Here is a 19,802-nt window from a genome sequence, read left to right as displayed (position 1 = left end):
TTATTTATTTGGTATAAGGTCTCACTACACAGCTCGGATTTGTAATGATCCACATGGTATGCAGTACCTGGAATTAAACCCGGGTCCTTGCACTTGCTAGGCAGGCACTTAGACTACCAAGCTATCTCCTCAGTCCTGTGATGGATCTAAACCTATTACAAACACATAGATTTCAAAGCAATAAAACTTGACGAATTTTACAAAGTAAAGAGCAATGTAATCCAGGGGTTCCATTATCATTTCATTCATTATTTTTCCATAGTTTTCTTCAGCTTTGTTCTTTTGCTTTTGTTTTGGAGGTAGAGTTTTGCTATGCACTCTAGGGTAGACTTGAACTTATTATAGAACACAGGCTGGACTAAAACTCAGCACACCCTGCCTCAGCGTCCACAGTGCTGGTTTTATAGGAGTGTGCCACCATGGCCAGCCCGAACTTTGAATTTAACAGACTCTTGTTGGATAATTTTATAATATCTTATACAGTAACAAATCAAAAGTTTTCTATAAACTTTATAATTCACGAGGGAGTGGGAAACTAGAAATTCACTGTAGGTGATGCCAAGACACACTACTACTATGCACGACCAGGCAAATTAATAAATACAGTTGGTAGTTACCCAAGTGCTGTATAACAAAGGTATTCCTCAGTTTGCACATTCTAATTTCACATTTGCCAATTAGCTTAAGATTCTGTACACTTAGATTAATTTATAATTGGTAAGACAGCAAATTAAACATTTTAAGTTTATATAGTGTGGAACATCATATATTATAGAACATCATTTTCTTAGAATTTTTTAAAAAAATACCATACTTTGGGCTGGTCAAATAGCTTAGCAGATTAAAGCACCTGAAAGCAGGTGTAGGAGCCGGGGCTTCAATCCCCAGGGCTGCTGTGCCATCCCCACCCCCAGGGTACACTGAGATGGCAGTTGAGATGGGGTGTGGTGGCATGCGCCTGTAATCGCAGCTCTTAGGAGGCTGTAAACAGGTGGATCACTACAAGTCCGATCTAGTAGTGAGACCCTGAACACCTGGTAGACCCTTCCCTAAAATACAAAAATAAAATAAAATAAAAACAACATACTTTGATTGGAGAAAGATGGAAAAATTTAGAAGATACAAAATAGAAGGACAAAATAAGGAAGTTAGAGGGCTCTACTAATTTGGAGGTAGCCTAAACAAAGCTTAGAAATTTCACTTATGATGAACAGCAAGCTATTTCTGCTGGAGTACATGAATGAAGGCTAAATTATCAAAAGCATAAGAACATATTCAAGTATAACAGGATGTAATTAGGATAGCACCCAAATATTTAGCATAGTGCTTGGTATTTTTTTTTAATCCAGCACTGGTCATAGCAGAGGTAGTTTCAGTTATAGGGTGAGCTATGAAGTTGATTCTAAATGCAGGAACAGAAAGTGTTTGGTCTATTTTGTATTTCTTGACAGTCTTGTAAGTTCACCTTAACACATTAAAATCTCCCAAGTGAACCTTTAAGGTTGCCTTATCACAGTTGTGTCAAATATCACGACAAGCAAAGCATGGCTCTCCTGTGCAATGTGAGCAGAAAGAGCAAATAGAAATAGCTAGCAAATATAGAAAAAGATTCTGGAGTTACAAAAGAGGAACTGTGCTCAATCTGTGATCTTATCACTCTTAAGTATGTGATTCTGAACCAGTGGGATTTTTCTGCTTTTTGAAATAATTAAGTTATTGCTACATTTTATTTATACATAATGATCATTTTTATGTTAGGGAATTTGTACCTGTATGTGATATATCTGGATTCATTTTTCCCCCATTCCCTACCCTTCCCTGCAACACCCCTTCCATTCTTATATTCAAAAGCTTTGTTTCTAAATTTATCTTAATATTTTCTTTTACCTTTTTTCATTTTTCCTTCTCCACCTCCTAGATACCTTTCCTGTTTGAATGATTCCTTTCATTTCACAATATGTATCATATATTTTGGTCCTTATTTACATTTTTGGTTTGTAATGCCAGAGAAACAATGTGAGATTTAAACATGTGTCTGATTTATTCCACTTAAGGGTATGACCTCAAGATTCACCCATTTACCTAGAAATGTCTCATGTTTATCCTTCTTTGTGGCTGACTAGTATACATCATACAAAAATATATGGACATTTGGCCTATAACAAAATTTAGCCAAGATTTAGATATTACAAAAAAGTGCTGTTATAAACATGGGTGTGTATATATATCACGGTGGTATGATGCTTTTAACGCTTTTAGGAAGATACCAAGAAGGGGAATAGCTGGGTCAAATGGAACCTCTGGTTTTAGTTTTCTTTCTTGGAACTAGGGATTGAACTCAGACCCTTTCACTTGCCAAGGAAGAGCTTGTTCCACTGAGCCATCTCCCTGGCCCCTGGTTTTAGTTTTCTGAGGAATCTTCACAATGGTTTCTATAGTGCTTGCCCCAGTCTACACTCTCACCAACAGTAGAGAAGGATCCTTATTCCCTTTCATCATTTTTTATTTGATTTCTTGCTAACAGCCATTCTTTCTGGAGTAAGATGGAATCTTACGTCTCACTGATGTTTTAGTTTGCATCTCTTAAATACCCAGTGATGTTGAACATTTTTTTCATATGTTTATTTGCTGTTTCTACTTCTTCATTTGAGAAATATGCATTCATTTCAGATCCCCAGTTTTTAATATTGGATTGAATTAGGTCTTTAATATTGTGGGGTGTTACTTTTTTGAGTTCTGTATGTATTCTAGATAATAGCCCTTTTTTTTTTTTTTTTTTTTTTTTTTTTTTTTTTTTTTTTTTGAGGAACAGCTGCCAAAATATTTTCGCTACCATGCCGGTTGTTCTTCACCCTGTTATTTTATTTTTGCTGTGCGAAAGATTTTAATAAGACAAAAATCTCAGTTGTTGATTCTCTGTAATATTTTCTATGTGATTAGGGTTTTGTTCATTAAGTCTTGAGTTCTACATATACTCTTACGTCCACCAGATTTACAGTTTCTGTTTTAATATCTAGAGTTTTGATCCATTTTGATTTTAGTTCAGTGCATGGTGACACAGGTGTAGTTTTAGTCTTCAGCATGTGGAAAGCCAGTTTTTCCAGCATCATCTATTGAAGCAGGTGAAGATCTCTGGCCCCTTTTTCAAAGATCAGGTAGTAACTCTTTTATTTTTAATTAATTTATTTATTGAATACAGGGTCTCACTACACAGTTCAGACTCTTAGTGATCCTCCTGTCTCAGTGTCCCCAGCACTGGGGGATCACAGGTGTGCACCACTACACCCAGTTTCAGGGCCAGCATGGCGTACCCAAGGTTCTGGGGCTAGTATGACATGTGGAACAGGGGATTGAACCAGGGTCCTTGTGCTTGCCACGCAGGCGCTTAGACCACTGAACTATCTCCCCAGCCCAGTATTAAATCTTTAATGTTCTGTGAAACTCATTTTTCTCATCTTTGTATTAGTGGCATTAATACATTCTGTAATCTATCATCAAGAAATATTAAAAAGCTCAAAAGATAAATTATTTTAGAATGATTTGAATATTACAGACGGATAATAAGTTTTAGCTAACTTCTGGCTTTTAAGTCAGCAGGAAATTACAAAATTATCCTTGAGGGTCCTAGTCAATTCAAAAGGGAAGTTCAGGAAAGCTGTGGAAAATAGTGAATGAAATGACTACTGGACCCTATCATTTTTCTGTTTTTGACACTGCAAAATTTGTGGTGTATTATTGTATTAAAATATATACATTTGTAATAGATTTAGATCCTTAGAAAATTATTTTTGAAAACCAGTGTTATCCCTTTTTCCATTGATTTTTTTTTTTTTTTTTGTGGAACTGGGGATTGAACTCAGGCCCTTGCGCTTGCCAGGGAAGCGCTTATTCCACTGAGCCATCTCCCTGGCCCTTTCCATTGATATTAAGATTTTATTAATGTATAACAAAATTTTAGAAAAAATTATTAGGAAACCACAATTTTTCTCCTCATAGATTATAGAATATAGTATAGCCATAATGTCTTAATGCAAAACTGTCTTAAGTAGTAATAAAAAGAACAAGTGGAAAGCAGGTGGCTAGTGAGCTACACTGTCTTGGCTAAAATAACCTAACAATATATTCTGGACCACAATTTCTCATTTGTTAAATAACAGAATGTGATCTCAGAATTTCTTCATGTCTCTAGATTTGTTAAAGTTTTTAATAAAATTCATTTTTTAATTTTTAAAATCTGAAAATACAGAGTGCTGGAGAAAGCATTTTGAAAACCTCTAGAACATAAGGTCAAAACTCTAGGGTATCAGATCATGTAAGAACAGGTTGATTTACTGTTAGTGTTTTAATTGACTCGGATATTTTCTGTGAAATTTTATTTCTTTCCATGAGAATAAGGTTTCTTCTCATTTTGAGTTTGACAAATGGATTAGAAGTATTAAATTTAGAGATTTGCAAATCTAAATTTTCCTTTATGAATTAAAATCTGTTGAATGGAATGGATTATGGATAACAACAAAAATATGTACATATTTAATAATTGAGATAGAAACACAAAATTAGATTATATTACTCTCCACTGAACCTTCCGAAAGAAGAATCACATTACCTGTCTTCCCTTAATACCCTTCTTTCCACGGATCCCAGGAATACCCTGGAATATAAAAAGTCACAAGTAAATATTTGTTGAACGAATATATTTGAATTTGTTGAGTTAGATACTATAAATCATTTCTTTTCAACTTAATAAAATATGCCAAAAGCAGAAATAACTTGCCTACAAACTACCGTGATATTTTGTAAAGCTTCAGTATACTCACTTACCAGAATCACTTACTTACCCTTTCCTTCTCCCAAACAGATCCCTAACTTTACTCAAAAATCCACCCCATCTATATTTCCAAATGAGATCCTGACATCTCCCGGGTGGTAGTTATCTGTCCAGAAGTAACCACATTAACAGTGGTGGCACAAACAAACAAGGTCACACTTTCATTCCTAAAAGCGGATGCCTTTCTTTCTGTCTGGATGTAAACAAAGTTAATGCAGCCTTTTACTGGCAATCTTGCAGTTCTATAGGAAACCAATTATGGGGTAAATCTAACACTAGGCAATGCAAGGCAGAGAGAAGGATGGCACTAATTCAATATTATCTTGCACCTATATCTCACCTAATCTATCTGCTCATGTAAGCGCTGTAAGGGCATAGTACTTAAACATCCAGGCTTGTGAGCCAGAATACCTGTGTCCTAAACCTGGCTCTCTCCTATAATCTGCTTATGGTTTATACTAGTTCTCTACATTTTTCTCATTTTTTTCATGCATAATGAGAATAACAGCCTATCTCATTTTGGAGGCATTCTGAAGGAGTTTATTTATAGAAAGTATTTATACAGTTTCTTGTATATACCGTAAACTATTACAAGCATTTTTATTTAAATTTACCTAGTTAAAAGCCAGTACTTTATACACTAGAGTAATCTAGAATTCCTTAAAGAATACTACTTTATATAATCACTTCAAGATTTATAGTTACTCATATACTTCAGAGACTAAGAGATCTATCAGAGCTGGGCATGCTGGTGCACACCTGGAGTCCCAGATAGAGGCTGAGGTTGAAAGGCTTCTTGAATCCCTGTGTTCAAAGCCAGCCTGGGTAATATAGACTCCACATCAGAGAAAAAAGTAATGGAAAAAGAAAAACTACCAGAACAATGTTCAGACAGACTGAGCTAAAAATTAGATATTGAAGAAGATATCATTGGTTAAAATAATCCATTCAGTTTAACATCAATTATTTGAGAAATATTCATGTCTTTCTTATCAAAAGAGCTCATTGTGGACAGAAAGATTCATTTCATTGCGACTTTATGCATCATTACATCACTACATAACAAACCAGCCTTTAATAAAATACTTATTTTCTCAAAGTTAGAAATTTTCCTAAATCATGGCAAGAAACCTAAAAGTTATATAGACAAAGTTATGTAAGATTTTTAACATATGTGTATATAATATATACATATTATTAATGCTCATGAATATATATGCATATGAATTTATGCACACATATATGTACACATATGTATGTCATGCACAATACTGATATAATGGATGTTTTTCTGTTTACAGGAATTTTTTTCTTTTCTGTACTTGCATGTTGTATAACGTAACAACCCCCAAGTAGTTCATTCATTCGTGGCCAATAATAGTATGTGATATGTACAATATCATGGAATTTTCTTATATATTTAAATGGGTCATTTTCATACAAACTGGTCAAAACTATGAAATGTGATTACAACACTATTCTTAAGGCGGCCAGTGTGAACACCGGAGCTTCTATGCCCCAATCCAAGACGACACTTTTGCAAGTATATACAATTTTGGCTTATTTATTAAAGTATTGATTAGAAATAAACTCAGATCAAAAGGATACAAGGAATTGTTTCATGAGCAGAAGAATAATCATGAATGTAAAGTAAGCGCGCTTCTTTGGGGCAAGAAGCAGCAATTTAATTCTTTGCATGACAGGATAGATCATCTGTTAATCTGCTATATCATATGAAGTTAAGTAACTCGCTAGTGGCATTATGCCAAAGAGAGTATTTGTTACTGAAAGAAATAAACTGTTTTATTCACCAAGGAAAATCTTTACCTCATATCACCAAAGATTGGGCATTTTGATCAGCATTACAGCACATTTAAATTCTGAATATCTCTGTGAGGGCATGCACAAGGACGCATAAGAAAATACTTACTCAGTCAATAACTTATATATTTGAAAAGTATAATTAGCAAAGAATAATCTGGTTCACTTTCATTTACTAAATTCACTTTCTGTATATGAGAAATTTTGGCTTGAACTATGTTATCATAATGTCACAAAAGTCTAACCTATGAATACAATTCTAATTTCACACTGTGACAACAGACGGATGCTATTTTTCTATCTCATATTTATTGAATATAAATAAAGGAGTAAAAATAGAAATCATTGAACTGCACATAACTGAAAACTAGATAGGAAGCTGCAACATCAGAACTCAATAGCTTGCTTAGACTTTTTAAATATAAGAAAGTATTTGCAAAGATTGTATCTTTAGTTTCCACATTTATGAGCAGGTATGTGCCATGGTTAAACAAAAAGGGTAGCCCTTGCAATTTCCAATTTCTTTAATGTAAAATACATGATCTATAATTTATATTCAAATTAAAGATCAAGAAATTACAAAATAAAATTTTCATAGACATTTTAATATTTCAGTATGACTTTTTAACTCAACTTAAAATATCTAACACATAAATTCATATCACTACTTTTTAAACAAAATTCAGTAAGATTAAGGCTACTTATATTTCTGGTGAGTGATTTTTCTTAAACCTGGTTTCTTCACTCAGTAAAAGTATATCCCTGATATTTGAGATTATGGCTGCGGCTCATGTATCATAAATAAAACACTTTAGAAGTATGTTTGAAGGACATTCACTTACTCTTTCTCCTTCAGGTCCCAATTGTCCTGCTTCTCCAGGAGAGCCAATGAACCCCTCAAATCAAGAAAATAATCTTTATATTATTTCATTTGAATATTTAAATAATAGTCACATGACATTCTAAATATTCATAAATAATTCTAAATATTAAGATTTATTTATAATAAGATGAAATTATGATGTATAATTTCTCTGTACCTTATTATTATTTTTATTTTTTTTGGTACCAGGAATTGAACTCAGGACCTCATGCTAGCCAGGCATGCTGCTGAATTATATCCCCAGATCAATCTTTTCATTTTAAGGAAAAAGCATGAAATATAATTTAAGATGGGGCAGCTGATAAAATTCAGTAAGACCACTCCTTTTCCTTCTTTCAATTTTATCATATGCAAAAATGCATGTATGGAATTAACTAAAATGTAAGGCAAAAGTGAGATATCAAAAGACAATAATTACAGAGGAAGAAAAGATTCATTCAGTATGGTAGGAAATCAAGGCAGTTGAGGAAGGTTTTAGGGGAGGGCTATCACTTCAGGCAGAGTAAGAGACAACGTAGAGTTTTTCTAAATGGTAACAGACAGGGAGTGCTTGGGAAAACCAAACACCTGTCTTGCCCTCAGGAAGATTTCAATCTGGTCTGAGAAACAAGGGATACAATTAAGTATCAAACCAAGGTACTTATTGGATCCTAATATATTTTAGTTATAGCTTACCTGTAGCAAATAATGTAGTTTATCAATTTTATAGATAAGGATATAGTAAGTTGTGGGCCAGAGATAAAAAGACTTTTACATTTCAGGCTAAGAATTTGAGTCTTTATATTTTAGATACATGGAATCTGTTGGCTTTCTGACAGTAGCACCATGCTCCGATATCAAGATGTATACAGTGTGATCAAAGTGTATAATAAATACTTAAAATGGATAATATTATTACAGCAAATGATGCACTGCCATTAATGCCTCTCAAAAATATTTCCCCTCATTTTGAACATACTTACCCTATTATTCTTGCCAACTTCTGAAACAGTTGTGGGTGTCTTTACAATGTATGATAAAAATATGGCGAAGCTGCTGCTGACTGCCACCCAACAGAAAGGCAGGCCCATAGAAATATTACCGCGTGTCCTCCACCCATCTCATTTACTGGACCTGGCGCTGTGTGATTTCTGGCTTTTCCCCAGAGTCAAAAAGGCAAACATTCTGAATAAAAGCATCCACACATTGTGCAAATAAAGACAGAAAAGAGGACTTTCAGAATTTCTTCAGAAAGTGGCAAGAATGATGGGGTATGCTCGAAATGAGCAAGGATATTTTGAGGATGGTTAATGGTAATCTGTCTTTCACTGAAATAAAATTTTTAAAGGGAAACATTGACTGTATTTTCTTATCACACTTTTCAAATATTAATCTGTTCATAGGATCTAGGATACATGAAAAACAGGAGATGTAGGTAAACCTGTTAGAAGGGTCTTGCTCTTACAATGGTCTAAGTTTGAAGGAATATGAGACAGGATCATTAATTCAACAGTAGTATCAATTCTATGTTGTAGTATCCCCTGGGCATCAGGTACTGGGATTATATTGATGGATGAGAAAACCATTGCCCTCAAGGAATGCAACTTCTTAGAAAAGAGGGTCGGTCATACAAATGAGCAATTGTAAAATCATTTGATGCTTGTGACATAATTATATAGTTAGTGATATGGTAAGTTCAAGACAGTGAGATTTGGAAACAGAATAAATAATTTTGCTCAGAGGAAAGACTGAAGTTTTGTTAATGAGGAGCTGAGTTATGAAGGGAAAGAAAGGCAAGACCAACGATGTCTGATCAATCAATTAATAGGAATAAAATAACTTGGTGCATAGAGAAACTTGCAATTATCTCTGTATGGTCATTGGGAGAAATGGCAGGTGCCATATCAGAATGGGTCGACATATTATGATAGAAAGTCTAGAATTTATATGGGGGTTCCTAAAGAAATTAGGCTGACTTTGGATATAACCAAATTTTCAGTTCATAAAATTAATTTGGAATCAACATTTTTCTGTGTCAGTTTATAAATATCAAAACAAAGATGACTAAAGTTTATGGCTGGGTTGACAGGAAAATGGTATGTACTGATAGAAATATGGAATCAAAATAGGATAGCCAGACTGGTGGAGAGTAAGTTTTGTTTGTCATTTTGTGTGTGGTCATGCTAGGAAATACAAATGTAGAAATACAAATACAAATCTCAGTACAGAATTGGTGATATTTCTACTGGACTCATAGAAATAGCCCTTTGAAAGATAAAAGAGTGGAAGGACAGATATGTCTGAAGTCTCCAAGGCAAATAATCTCTCTCTCTCTCTCTCTCTCTCTCTCTCTCTCTCTCTCTCTCTCTCTCTCTCTCATATATTTTTAGGGAAGGGTCTACAGGGTGTTCAGGGTCTCACTACTAGATTGGACTCATAGTGACCCACCTGTTTACAGCCTCCCAAGAGCTGGGATTACAGGCGTGCACCACCATGCTCAGTCTCAATTGTTGTCTCAGTGCGCCCTGGGGGCGGGGCTGACATGGGCTAGGGATTGAATCCCTGGCCCCTGTGCCTGCTTGCAGGTGCTTTAATCTGCTGAGCTGTTTGGCCAGCCCTAGGCAAATAATATCTCTGAATAAAAAGCAAAGAGAGAAACAATCACTGATCAGGGCTGGACAGATAACTCAGCAAAATAAAGTGCCTGCTTAGGCAGAGCGCATAGTTCGATCCTGGGCACTACAAGCCATATTGGCGCTGCCCTTGGGGTCTGCTGAGACAGACTGAGACTTAGCATGGTGGCGCGCCAGTAATTCCAGTACTTAGGAGTCTGAAAATGGGAGTATCACTACAAGTCCAATCCGTGTAGTGAGACCCTGTAGACACTGCACTAAATACATTTTAAAAATATCGTTGATCAGATGGAAGTTGAAATAAGGATGAGGGAGAATGATTCTGAAATATAGAAAAAAGAAAAGGCATAAAAGACTTTGAAGCAGAAGCAGAGATAGAGCAGGCCATTTTAACCAAGTTCTAAAGTGGGCCTGCTTATTTTGAATTAGTGAATTTTCAGAGTGAATACATACCTTTATGTTAGCAAACACTAATAACTCTGGCATTAAAAGATAAATATCATTTTCAAACCTAGCATTGTGTACAGTAGGCAAAACTGGAAGCCACCAATGTGCTCATGTAGATGAGCAGATGAATGCAGTACACGCAATGAAACACTGCTCACTCTTAGGAAAAAAGTTCTTCCACACTTCACAACATAGGTAAATCTTGATAACAATTATGCTAAAGTAAATAACCCAGTCAAAAGGACAAATACATTTTCACTTATGTCAGGAACTTTGAGTAGTCAAATTTATACAGACAAAAAGCAGAATGGCAAGTTCTTAGGATTGGGATTGGGGTGAGGGGAGTTGTATAATAGGTACAGATTTGGAAGATAAAAAAGATGGGGAGATAGCTTAATGGCATAAACAACTGGCTGGCAAGAGCATGGTCCCAAGTTCAATCCCAGGTACCAAAAAAAATGGTGGTGATCATTGCACAAAAATGTGAATGTACTTAAGTCCCTGATTGAACACATACATTGTAATACACACACAGAGAGAGAGAGAGAGAGAGAGAGAGAGAGAGAGAGAGAGAGAAAGGTAAATGTCTTGCAAATTCTAAATAGCTTGGAGTAAGAGCTTTAGTTGGGATTTAATTCCTTTTTTCCCCTTTTTTTGTATTTTAGGGAAGGGTCTACAGGGTGTTCAGGGTCTCACTACTAGATCGGACTCATAGTGATCTGCCTGTTTACAGCCTCCCAAGAGCTGGGCTGGGATTATAGGCGCGCATCACCATGCCCAGTCTCAATCGCTGTCTCAGGGCACCCTGGGGGTAGGATGGGCATGGCAGGCCCGGGGATCAAACCTCCTGCCCCGTGCCTACTTGCACACACTTTAATCTGCTGAGCTATTTGGCCAGTCCTTGGGATTTAATTCCTGATGATGAATGCTAGTAAGTGTCGTCATAGAAAGAGGAACAGCTTGCTTTCTTTTCTTTCTTTCTTTCTTTCTTTCTTTCTTTCTTTCTTTCTTTCTTTCTTTCTTTCTTTCTTTCTTTCTTTCTTTCCTTCTTGCTTTCTTTCTTTCTTTCTTTCTTTCTTTCTTTTTTAATGTATTTGGTATGGGGTCTACAGGGTCTCACTACACAGATCGGACTTGTAGTGATCCTCCTGTTTTCAGCCTCCCAAGCACTAGGATTACAGGTGCATACCACCACGCCCAGTCTCAGTCACCCCCTCAGTGTGCCCGGGTGCACGGATAGCAGGGCATGCCAGGGATTGAACCCCAGTCCCTGCATGTGCCTCAGCAGGCGCTTTAGTCTGCTGAGCTATCTTGCCAGCCTTCGTGCAACGGTTTTCTTCGATAAACAAAAACAGCTTATATTATACAGACTGGTTGAAGAAGCCAAAATTAAAAGAGAAACAGAGAGACTTAGTTTCTATTTAGTTTCAGTAAAATGAAATGTTTATAATTTGCCTACTTGAAAACCAAGCAGCTGGAGAACAGATAATATTTTGACTGAGAAGAATTCAAAAGGATTTTTAATAAGCAAAGCAATTTGGAGTACTAAAACAAGGCGTGTGCATTTTCATAAGCATAGTTTTCAGTTCATTTCAAATGTAAAAGTAGCTAACTTTTGTTTAATGTAGCTTTTATTTGGGTTATAAATCAAAGAAACAGATGCACTCTTATCAGTGAATTAAATAGGCAGCTGAGGACACAAGAACAGAAAGTCCTACCTCTACCCAGCACAGCTATACAGGGTTAAGTGAAATATTTTATAACTAAATATTTTAAAGGGAACAAGTTTATGTGAGAAGTAGGTGTTTCCTAAAGGGTTCTTGGTTAGCTCTGTGTTACTAGCCGGCATACTAGGATAGCGATGAGCGGCCTTGCACGAGTCTCCTGGTTGAGGTACTTGACACATGATTTCCCCAAGAAATGCCGGAGGAGGATTAAAAAATTATGGTCTCAATGTTTATATTTAGCACAGTAATTCTCTTCATACCACAAATGCAATCAAATAACTACCAGTCAAAAGATAATTTATCAGATGATTCGTAACAATATTCACATATTGTGCATAATGCCATACTATGCAGCAACAGGACACAACTTAAATATAAAAGTTTTATAATTTAGTGAATATGTTAATGCAATTATTGCTTTTTAAACCAGATTTGAAGTCAGTGTCAAATGTCACATTTGAGACCCCTTGTGAATGTGAAATGTGCTCTAAATGCCACTCAGAATCCCAAGGGAAAAGCTTCAAAATAAAAAAAGATATATAAAAGTAGAATTGTGTTTCTAATACATAAATTTCTATATAATTGATAATTAGCTTTTGTTATTTTGTAATAGTCTCTTAAATGATTTATAGACTTAAAAAACTACTCCTATGATTTTTAAAAAATATTTCCATGAATATGGTTGCTAACACCTGAAAGTACAGTATTAAAGGCCAGCTCAGGGCTGGCCCAATAGCTCAGTGGATTAAGGCACTTGCAAGCAGACCCAAGAGTTCAATTCCCAGGCGTGCTGTGCCAGCCTTGCCCCGGGGCATGCTGAGACGGTAATTGAGACCGGTCATGGTGGTGGGCACCTGTAGTCCCACCTCTTGGGAGGCTGTAAACAGGAGAATCACTATGAATCTGATCTAGTAGTGAGACCCTGAACACCCTGTAGATCCTTTCCTAAAATTAAAAAAAAAAAGGCTGTATAGCTCAAATTTTGTACACAAGTGATAAAACAACAGGAAAAATGTATATAATAAAATACAAAAATAGGGCCGGGGAGATGGCTCAGTAGGATAAGCGTTTCCCTGCTAAGAGCAAGGGCCTGAGTTCAATCCCTGCTTCTGCAAAAAATAAATAAATAAATAAATAAATAAATAAAATTAAAAAAATAAAAAAATAAAAAAAAGAAAGAAAGAAAGAAAAGAAAGGGCCCTCTACAAAAATAGAATCAAAAAAACTTAGAAAATTATATGACTCATTGAAGCAAGATGAGAAAATACAATGAGAATAAGCTAGCCATGATAGCGCCAAGTATATCTTACACACATATCTTAAAGTTATTTTATGTGCAAAGAAGCTCAAATTAAATAATACAGAATTATAGAATCTGGGTATTAAGAACATGCCACATTTCATGCATTATGTTTAATTAAGAATACAAGTCTCATTTAATCCTCATAATACCTGAATGATAAGTTTAATTATTAGCTTTTTATTAGAAAAATGAAGCACTGGGATAAATGATTATCTAAAGTCATAAAGCTAGAAAATGAAGGGATATTTAAAAGATAGCAGTCTATGTAACTTTACAGCCTATATTCTTGACCACTAATTTCTTCTTGCTCCCCAAAATCTAAGTAGATGTAAGATTTCAGCGTGATTTCTAAGAAACAGAAAATGCGTGACACCACAGCAGAGTGGAAAGATTGGAGCGCTAAGCTAGCTTGGTTCTGGTTCTAACCAGAAATGATTGCCACAGCTAACTTCCTTTAACTTGCTGTTTTCTCCTCTGCAAAATGGGACCTGTTCTACTTCACACGGTTGATGGCAACAGAAAGGAGAAACTACATATGAAGGCACTGAATATATTTAGGAATTTAAAAAAATTTGAAACATTATTGTGCATGCTATTTAAATCTTTTATGTTTTACTAATTTTTAAAAATTATTTTTGAGGGCCAGGGCTCAGCAGTCTAAGCACCTGGCTAGCAAGCCCAGGGACCTGGGTTAGATCCCTTGTACCACAAGCTGCACCAGCCTGCCCTGGGTATGCTAAGCCCACTACCAAAACTGGGAGTGGTGGTGCACACCTGTAATCCCAGTGTTGGGGAGGCTGAGACAGGAGGATCACTACAAGTCCAATCTGCTAGTGAAACTCTGTACAAATGCATTAAAAAAAAAAACCTTTAAAGTATTTTTGACAACAAAAGGCACACATATAGATAAGGAAAATAACTGACTATGAGAAATAGAGAATTTTAAGAAACAAAAATTTTAGTCTAGTTTTACTAGATTTTCCTAGAGCAAGTTTTTATTTTAATTTGTAGGACACTCCATGTGTCTCAGTAATTTTTACAACCCCTTTCAATGATAAAAGTTGGCTAACATTTCTTTCAAAGGTTTAGAAGTGGAATAGGATGTTTTTGTTATGGTTAGATTATTTAATTCTTTGATGTTTCCTTATTACTGATGATTTTTCCATCATTAAATTATCCCAGCCTTGAACAACTATGATTTTTTTTAACCTCTTCACTCTTTTTCTATCAAGAATTCCTAGCTTTATGTACAGTTGTATATAAGCAGTACCACATTTGTTTAAAAAGTAAATTCTGACATGTCAGACCCACTAACAATTGGAAACTAACAGAAAATAATGATGCAAAATCTACCACTAGGGCCAGGGATATAACTCAGCAGTGTAAGTGCCTGCCTTGCAAATGCAAGGTCCTGAGTTCAAGCCCTGGTACCGCAAAAACAAAACAAACAAATCTACCACTATGAGACTAATTTCTGTGGTCATAAAAGTGAAAATAACAAATGTATTCTTTTCAGACTAAACTTGTATTAAACTCAAAGTTCCCCCCAAATTATAAAAATAATAAATATTTTGCATAGTTTCTTCTACATTTATGCAGGTATGGTTAACTAAATTACGAAAATGTTTTACTTACTCGTACACCTTTAGGACCTGGACTACCTTCTGGCCCAGCTAAGCCCTAGAGGAACAAAAGACAATGTTATCACACTGCAAGGCTTTTGAAAGTATTGTTTATAATTTATTAAGTATAGAGTATTATGTTTAAAACTGTAAAATTCAGCTCACTATACCTAATAAAGATTACAAATGTTCAAGGTATTTTAGGACTTCAGAACCAAGGAAACCTTGGGTATATTTCAATTACAAACATACTTTACTTATGTAAATATAGTACATTAAGACATTATTGCTAATAAAGCAATTTTTTCATGGAAATATTTCTTATTAGAAAACTATCTGTGTTTGGGGCTGGGGAATTGGCTAAGTAGAATAAGTACTTCCTAGTTCAATCCCCACTTCTGCAAAAAAAAAAAAAAAGAAAAAAGAAAAAGAAAACCATCTGTGTTGTTTTAGAATAGGTCTAACTAGGTAATTCTAAACTATAGTCCCATAATTTTTTAAACAATACGAATACTTTTGAAACTTTTAATCAATGTCCATATGCCTAAGTATTCATATACTGTTTTTCAGATAATACGTGTATCATTCATTGAGGAGAGTATAAACACAATACCTCCAAATATTTTTAAAGGCCCAGAAAATGGAGTTTTATCAACAAGAGATCATTTCTTTTTTGCCTTGTATATTCTCCTCATTCTTGAGGATAGAAAACATATTATTACAATTTCAGAAATAATTTATGAGGTTCTAATAAGGAAAGCACTCTACTGTTATTCTACATAAAGGGAAGAAAATTAGAAATTAGAGGAGGAAAGTTCTGAAATGATAAGAGTAAACTTTCAAAATAGTATAGAAAGAACGGAATTTGGTTCAGGTAAAAGCATTTGGAAGTAGTGTGTGTGGCACCGCCAACTATTTCCATGCTTTTTATGACTTATTTTACAATAATGCTTATTACAGAGTCTCAACTCCTACTATTATTTCAGTCAACGGCAGTATTTTAAAATTAGCACTGCGCTGTTCTAAGATCTTATTAGACTGTTGGGTATTTTAATGTTGACAGTCATACCGCGTGTCACATCAAACATGTTTAAAAGTCCCACTCCTGTTTTCATACAAGACTTCATTCAGTAAACATTTTAAAGGAATTTTACAGCTTTTATTTTGAAATTATTGAGAACATAGTTAACAAAGAGGAATGTAAAGTAAGTGTGAATACAGTTACTGCACCTGCCTGCCAGGATAACCAGGTGAGCCCATACTACCGGCGAATCCCGGAATGCCCTGAAATGAAAAAGAAAATGGATAAAGCAATATATCAAAACTAAAGAAAACCCAAAGCAACAATTTTCCAATTTTGAAAAGAATTTTCCCCCATAAAATTAAAGTCCTGCAAGTTGCTTATTTGACCGAAATCACTAGTTGAAGGCAAATGAGCCAAAATTGCTTAAAAACAAAAATAAAAACAAAACATTAGAAAGCCATTCTATTAGGGCACTACATGAAACAGTCATCATTAATAATGGCAAGTGTAGGATGCAAAAATCCAGTGTTATATGACTAAAGAACTCTTGTTACCAAGAAAGAGCGTATATATTTCTTAACACCTACTATTTCTTTTGAATTTATTATAGGCTCAATCATCCTGTAGTAACCTTTAACATGACCCCCAAGTAAATTTCAAGATCATTTCTTTGTGTCTAAGATGAATGTAATCTTATATCAAATCCAATTAAGTAAATGAATATTAATAAATACCTACCATGACATAGATATGAATTCCATATCATAAATGTGGGTAATGGCAAGAACTGAATATTTGTGTGGTCCCCCAAGTACACATATTGAAATCCTAGTCCTGTGGTCATGTCTAAAGACATCAGAAGGTGGAGAATTTGGGATGCAACTTAGATCATGTGGGTGGAACCTTTCTGAATGGAATTATTGCACTTATAAGACCAGGAAGCTAGCTAGCTTTCTTTCCACCATAGGAGAATACAAGAAGTTAGCAGTTTATAACCAAGAAGTCTTCATCAGAACTTGACCACGTTGTACACTGATCTGAGACTTCTCAGCCTCCAGAATACTGAGGAATAAATTTCTCTTGCCATTCATCTATGGCATTTTGCTATAGAAATCCAAATTGATTTAGACAGACAGTAAATTCATTTGGGATTGACTACTTTGTACTCTTGATTTAAAGCAAGATTTGTTTAAGGAAAGCTGTGCTATACAGCTGGATGGAAAATTAAGATTAAAACATTTTCTATTTTCTTTCATTGATACATTATTCATTTGTTAATATATTTAGACTTTAGGTCTATTACATAATTCTCACAAAGAAACTCTGGGAGAATATGTGTTAAGCTACCTTTATTTAACTTCAAGTGGTAGCAATCACAAGTTTTCTAATTCCATATTTATTATGTAAAATTAATTTTCCACCTATAATTTGTCAAAGAAACTAATCTTTGTCGCCCTGCTCTGATGCTGATGGAAGTGTTATCTGCAGTTTAAATCTAGAAATCACAAAATCTTCTAATTGCCTGTGCCAATAGAAAAGAGCGTAACAAATTTCAGAGGCCATTTTTATTCTATAGGTCACTATCTGTCTGGCTAATGCCAACCACTGTCTCATGCTATTCTTTTCCTAGCCAAATTATGTTAACAGACCGCAAAGAAAAGCAAATCTGTTAGGGGGCATAAACACTGTCATATTTCAAATGAGCTTTCAGGGGCCAGGGAGATAGCTCAGTAGAATGAGCGCTTGCCTGGCAAGTGCAAAGTCCTGAGTTCAATCCCCAGTTCTGCCAAAATCAATCAATCAATCAGTCAATCAATCAATCAAAGCAATGGGCTTTCACCTGTAAAGATCTACCACATTCCAGCTATGTAAAGAAAAATATAAAAGTTCTGCTGTACTAGAATAGTATTAAACAGAGTGAACGTGTAAGTATTCTGCAGTCTCTGTGTGACCTAACTATATTACAAGCCATCCACACACCAAAATCACTTCAACTACCACAGAAACTCAAATAAAACTCAAAACACCATGACTCAGTTCACTTTACACTTGAAAATATTAAAAATTAAGTTTGCTTGCTCATTCAACTCTAAATTGAATGAAAGAACAAAGATACAATTGCATGTCTAGCCTCTTAGTAAATTAAGATCAGGAAATTAGCAAGAATGTCCCCATTTCATTTCTCACTCTAAGCATCGAACTCTCCATGCTGAGTTGGTCATATTCCATTCAGATTTTCAAGACTCCTCCTAGGGGTCTTTTCTCTATGTACCTCAATTATTCTCATTAATAGAATAGAATAATAATAAATTTATTGGGTGAAGAAAGTAGAACAATTATGTAAGAATATTTTAAAAAGTAAAGGTAACTAACATATGCTAACTGTTGCTGAATATTATTAGTTAAAATATATAAAATAGTGAATAAATAACTATAGTACTGAAAGTTATATTTAGCAGTAACATAGTCCGGCCAATAAGAAAGGCTTAAACTGTTTTTATTACTAGAACTTACACTGATGACATCAATGTCTTTCCAAATGTTTGATGGTCTATTTTAAAATTTATTTTCCAAAAGTGAATGCCTTGTAGTGCACCAGTTATGCTCCTTAGAATGTCCACAGTGTTTTCATAGTAAAAGTGCAAAATTATTTTTATTCTTCTAGGTAAATACAATTTTTGACTCTTCCTTTTTAGAAACAGAATAGAAAGCAAGCATTAATCCCAAAATCTAGTTTGCAATGCTTAAAACCAAATTTAAAACTCTTGTAAAAAGTAACCTAGTCCTAGAGTAATAAGATGCACACTAATGAGGCAGGGTAACAGAGAAACTGTGAGAGAACGGGTCAGTACAGACACAGGCCAGTGATTCACTGACTTGCGAATTATCCAGTTTCTTTTCTTGGAATCCACACATTTCTGCCAAGGAAGTATTCTAGGAATCTTTTTTTCCTTCTTAAGGACTAATTTCTGCTGTTCTTCTCATATTTTTCCCTCATGAATCTTCAAATGCTTTTTTTTTTAGCCTTGTTTGATCTTCAGGAAATTAATATTGAACTTTACACATATGTTGGTTCGCTTGCCACGTTTAGTAATTAGCAATTGTGAAAAATTGCATCTGGGAGATGGCCACAGTGTATTTTCACACTTAGTGTGAGTGAAAAAGAACATTGGCTTTGTTTCTTCACTTGTATTATTCCTTTAGGAACCAACTATCACCTCCTAAAGTTGCCTTTCAGGCCCCAAGAGGCTCTTTGTAAAATCTTTAATAATAACATATACCAAATTAGTTCTACATTCCTATTTGTCTGTTTTATTCATACTGGCTTAAAATATCCTGTACTGAAAAGAAAAGATATGACTCTATCTCATTATGAAAGATAATCAATAACATGATTGTCTTAGTTACTCTTCTCTCGTTGCTGGGACAAATACCCGACACTCAAAATGAAGGAAGGAAAGGTTTATTTAGCTCACAGTTACTGGAGGTTTCAGTCCATACTCAGCTGGGTCCAACGCAGAGCAGCACATAGCAG

The 19,802-nt window shown here is 35.0% G+C and overlaps 1 protein-coding gene across 1 annotated transcript in view; it reads right to left on the bottom strand.

Annotated features, from left to right (window-relative positions):
* Nucleotides 1-19,802, bottom strand: part of Col24a1 (collagen type XXIV alpha 1 chain) — a 403,759-nt gene that overhangs the window by 324,950 nt on the left and 59,007 nt on the right. Inside the window, exons 9-12 of the mRNA XM_023699052.1 lie at nucleotides 16,474-16,527; nucleotides 15,257-15,301; nucleotides 7,492-7,545; nucleotides 4,607-4,651 (exon numbers count right to left, since the gene is read on the bottom strand). Coding sequence (XP_023554820.1) covers nucleotides 4,607-4,651; nucleotides 7,492-7,545; nucleotides 15,257-15,301; nucleotides 16,474-16,527 — 198 coding nt within the window. The remainder of the gene's footprint in view (nucleotides 1-4,606; nucleotides 4,652-7,491; nucleotides 7,546-15,256; nucleotides 15,302-16,473; nucleotides 16,528-19,802) is intronic.

Source organism: Octodon degus, unplaced genomic scaffold (assembly GCF_000260255.1).
Source record: "Octodon degus isolate 3935 unplaced genomic scaffold, OctDeg1.0 scaffold00109, whole genome shotgun sequence".
In the NCBI taxonomy this organism is placed as follows: Eukaryota; Metazoa; Chordata; class Mammalia; order Rodentia; family Octodontidae; genus Octodon; species Octodon degus.
This window is presented reverse-complemented; position numbering and strand designations above follow the sequence as displayed.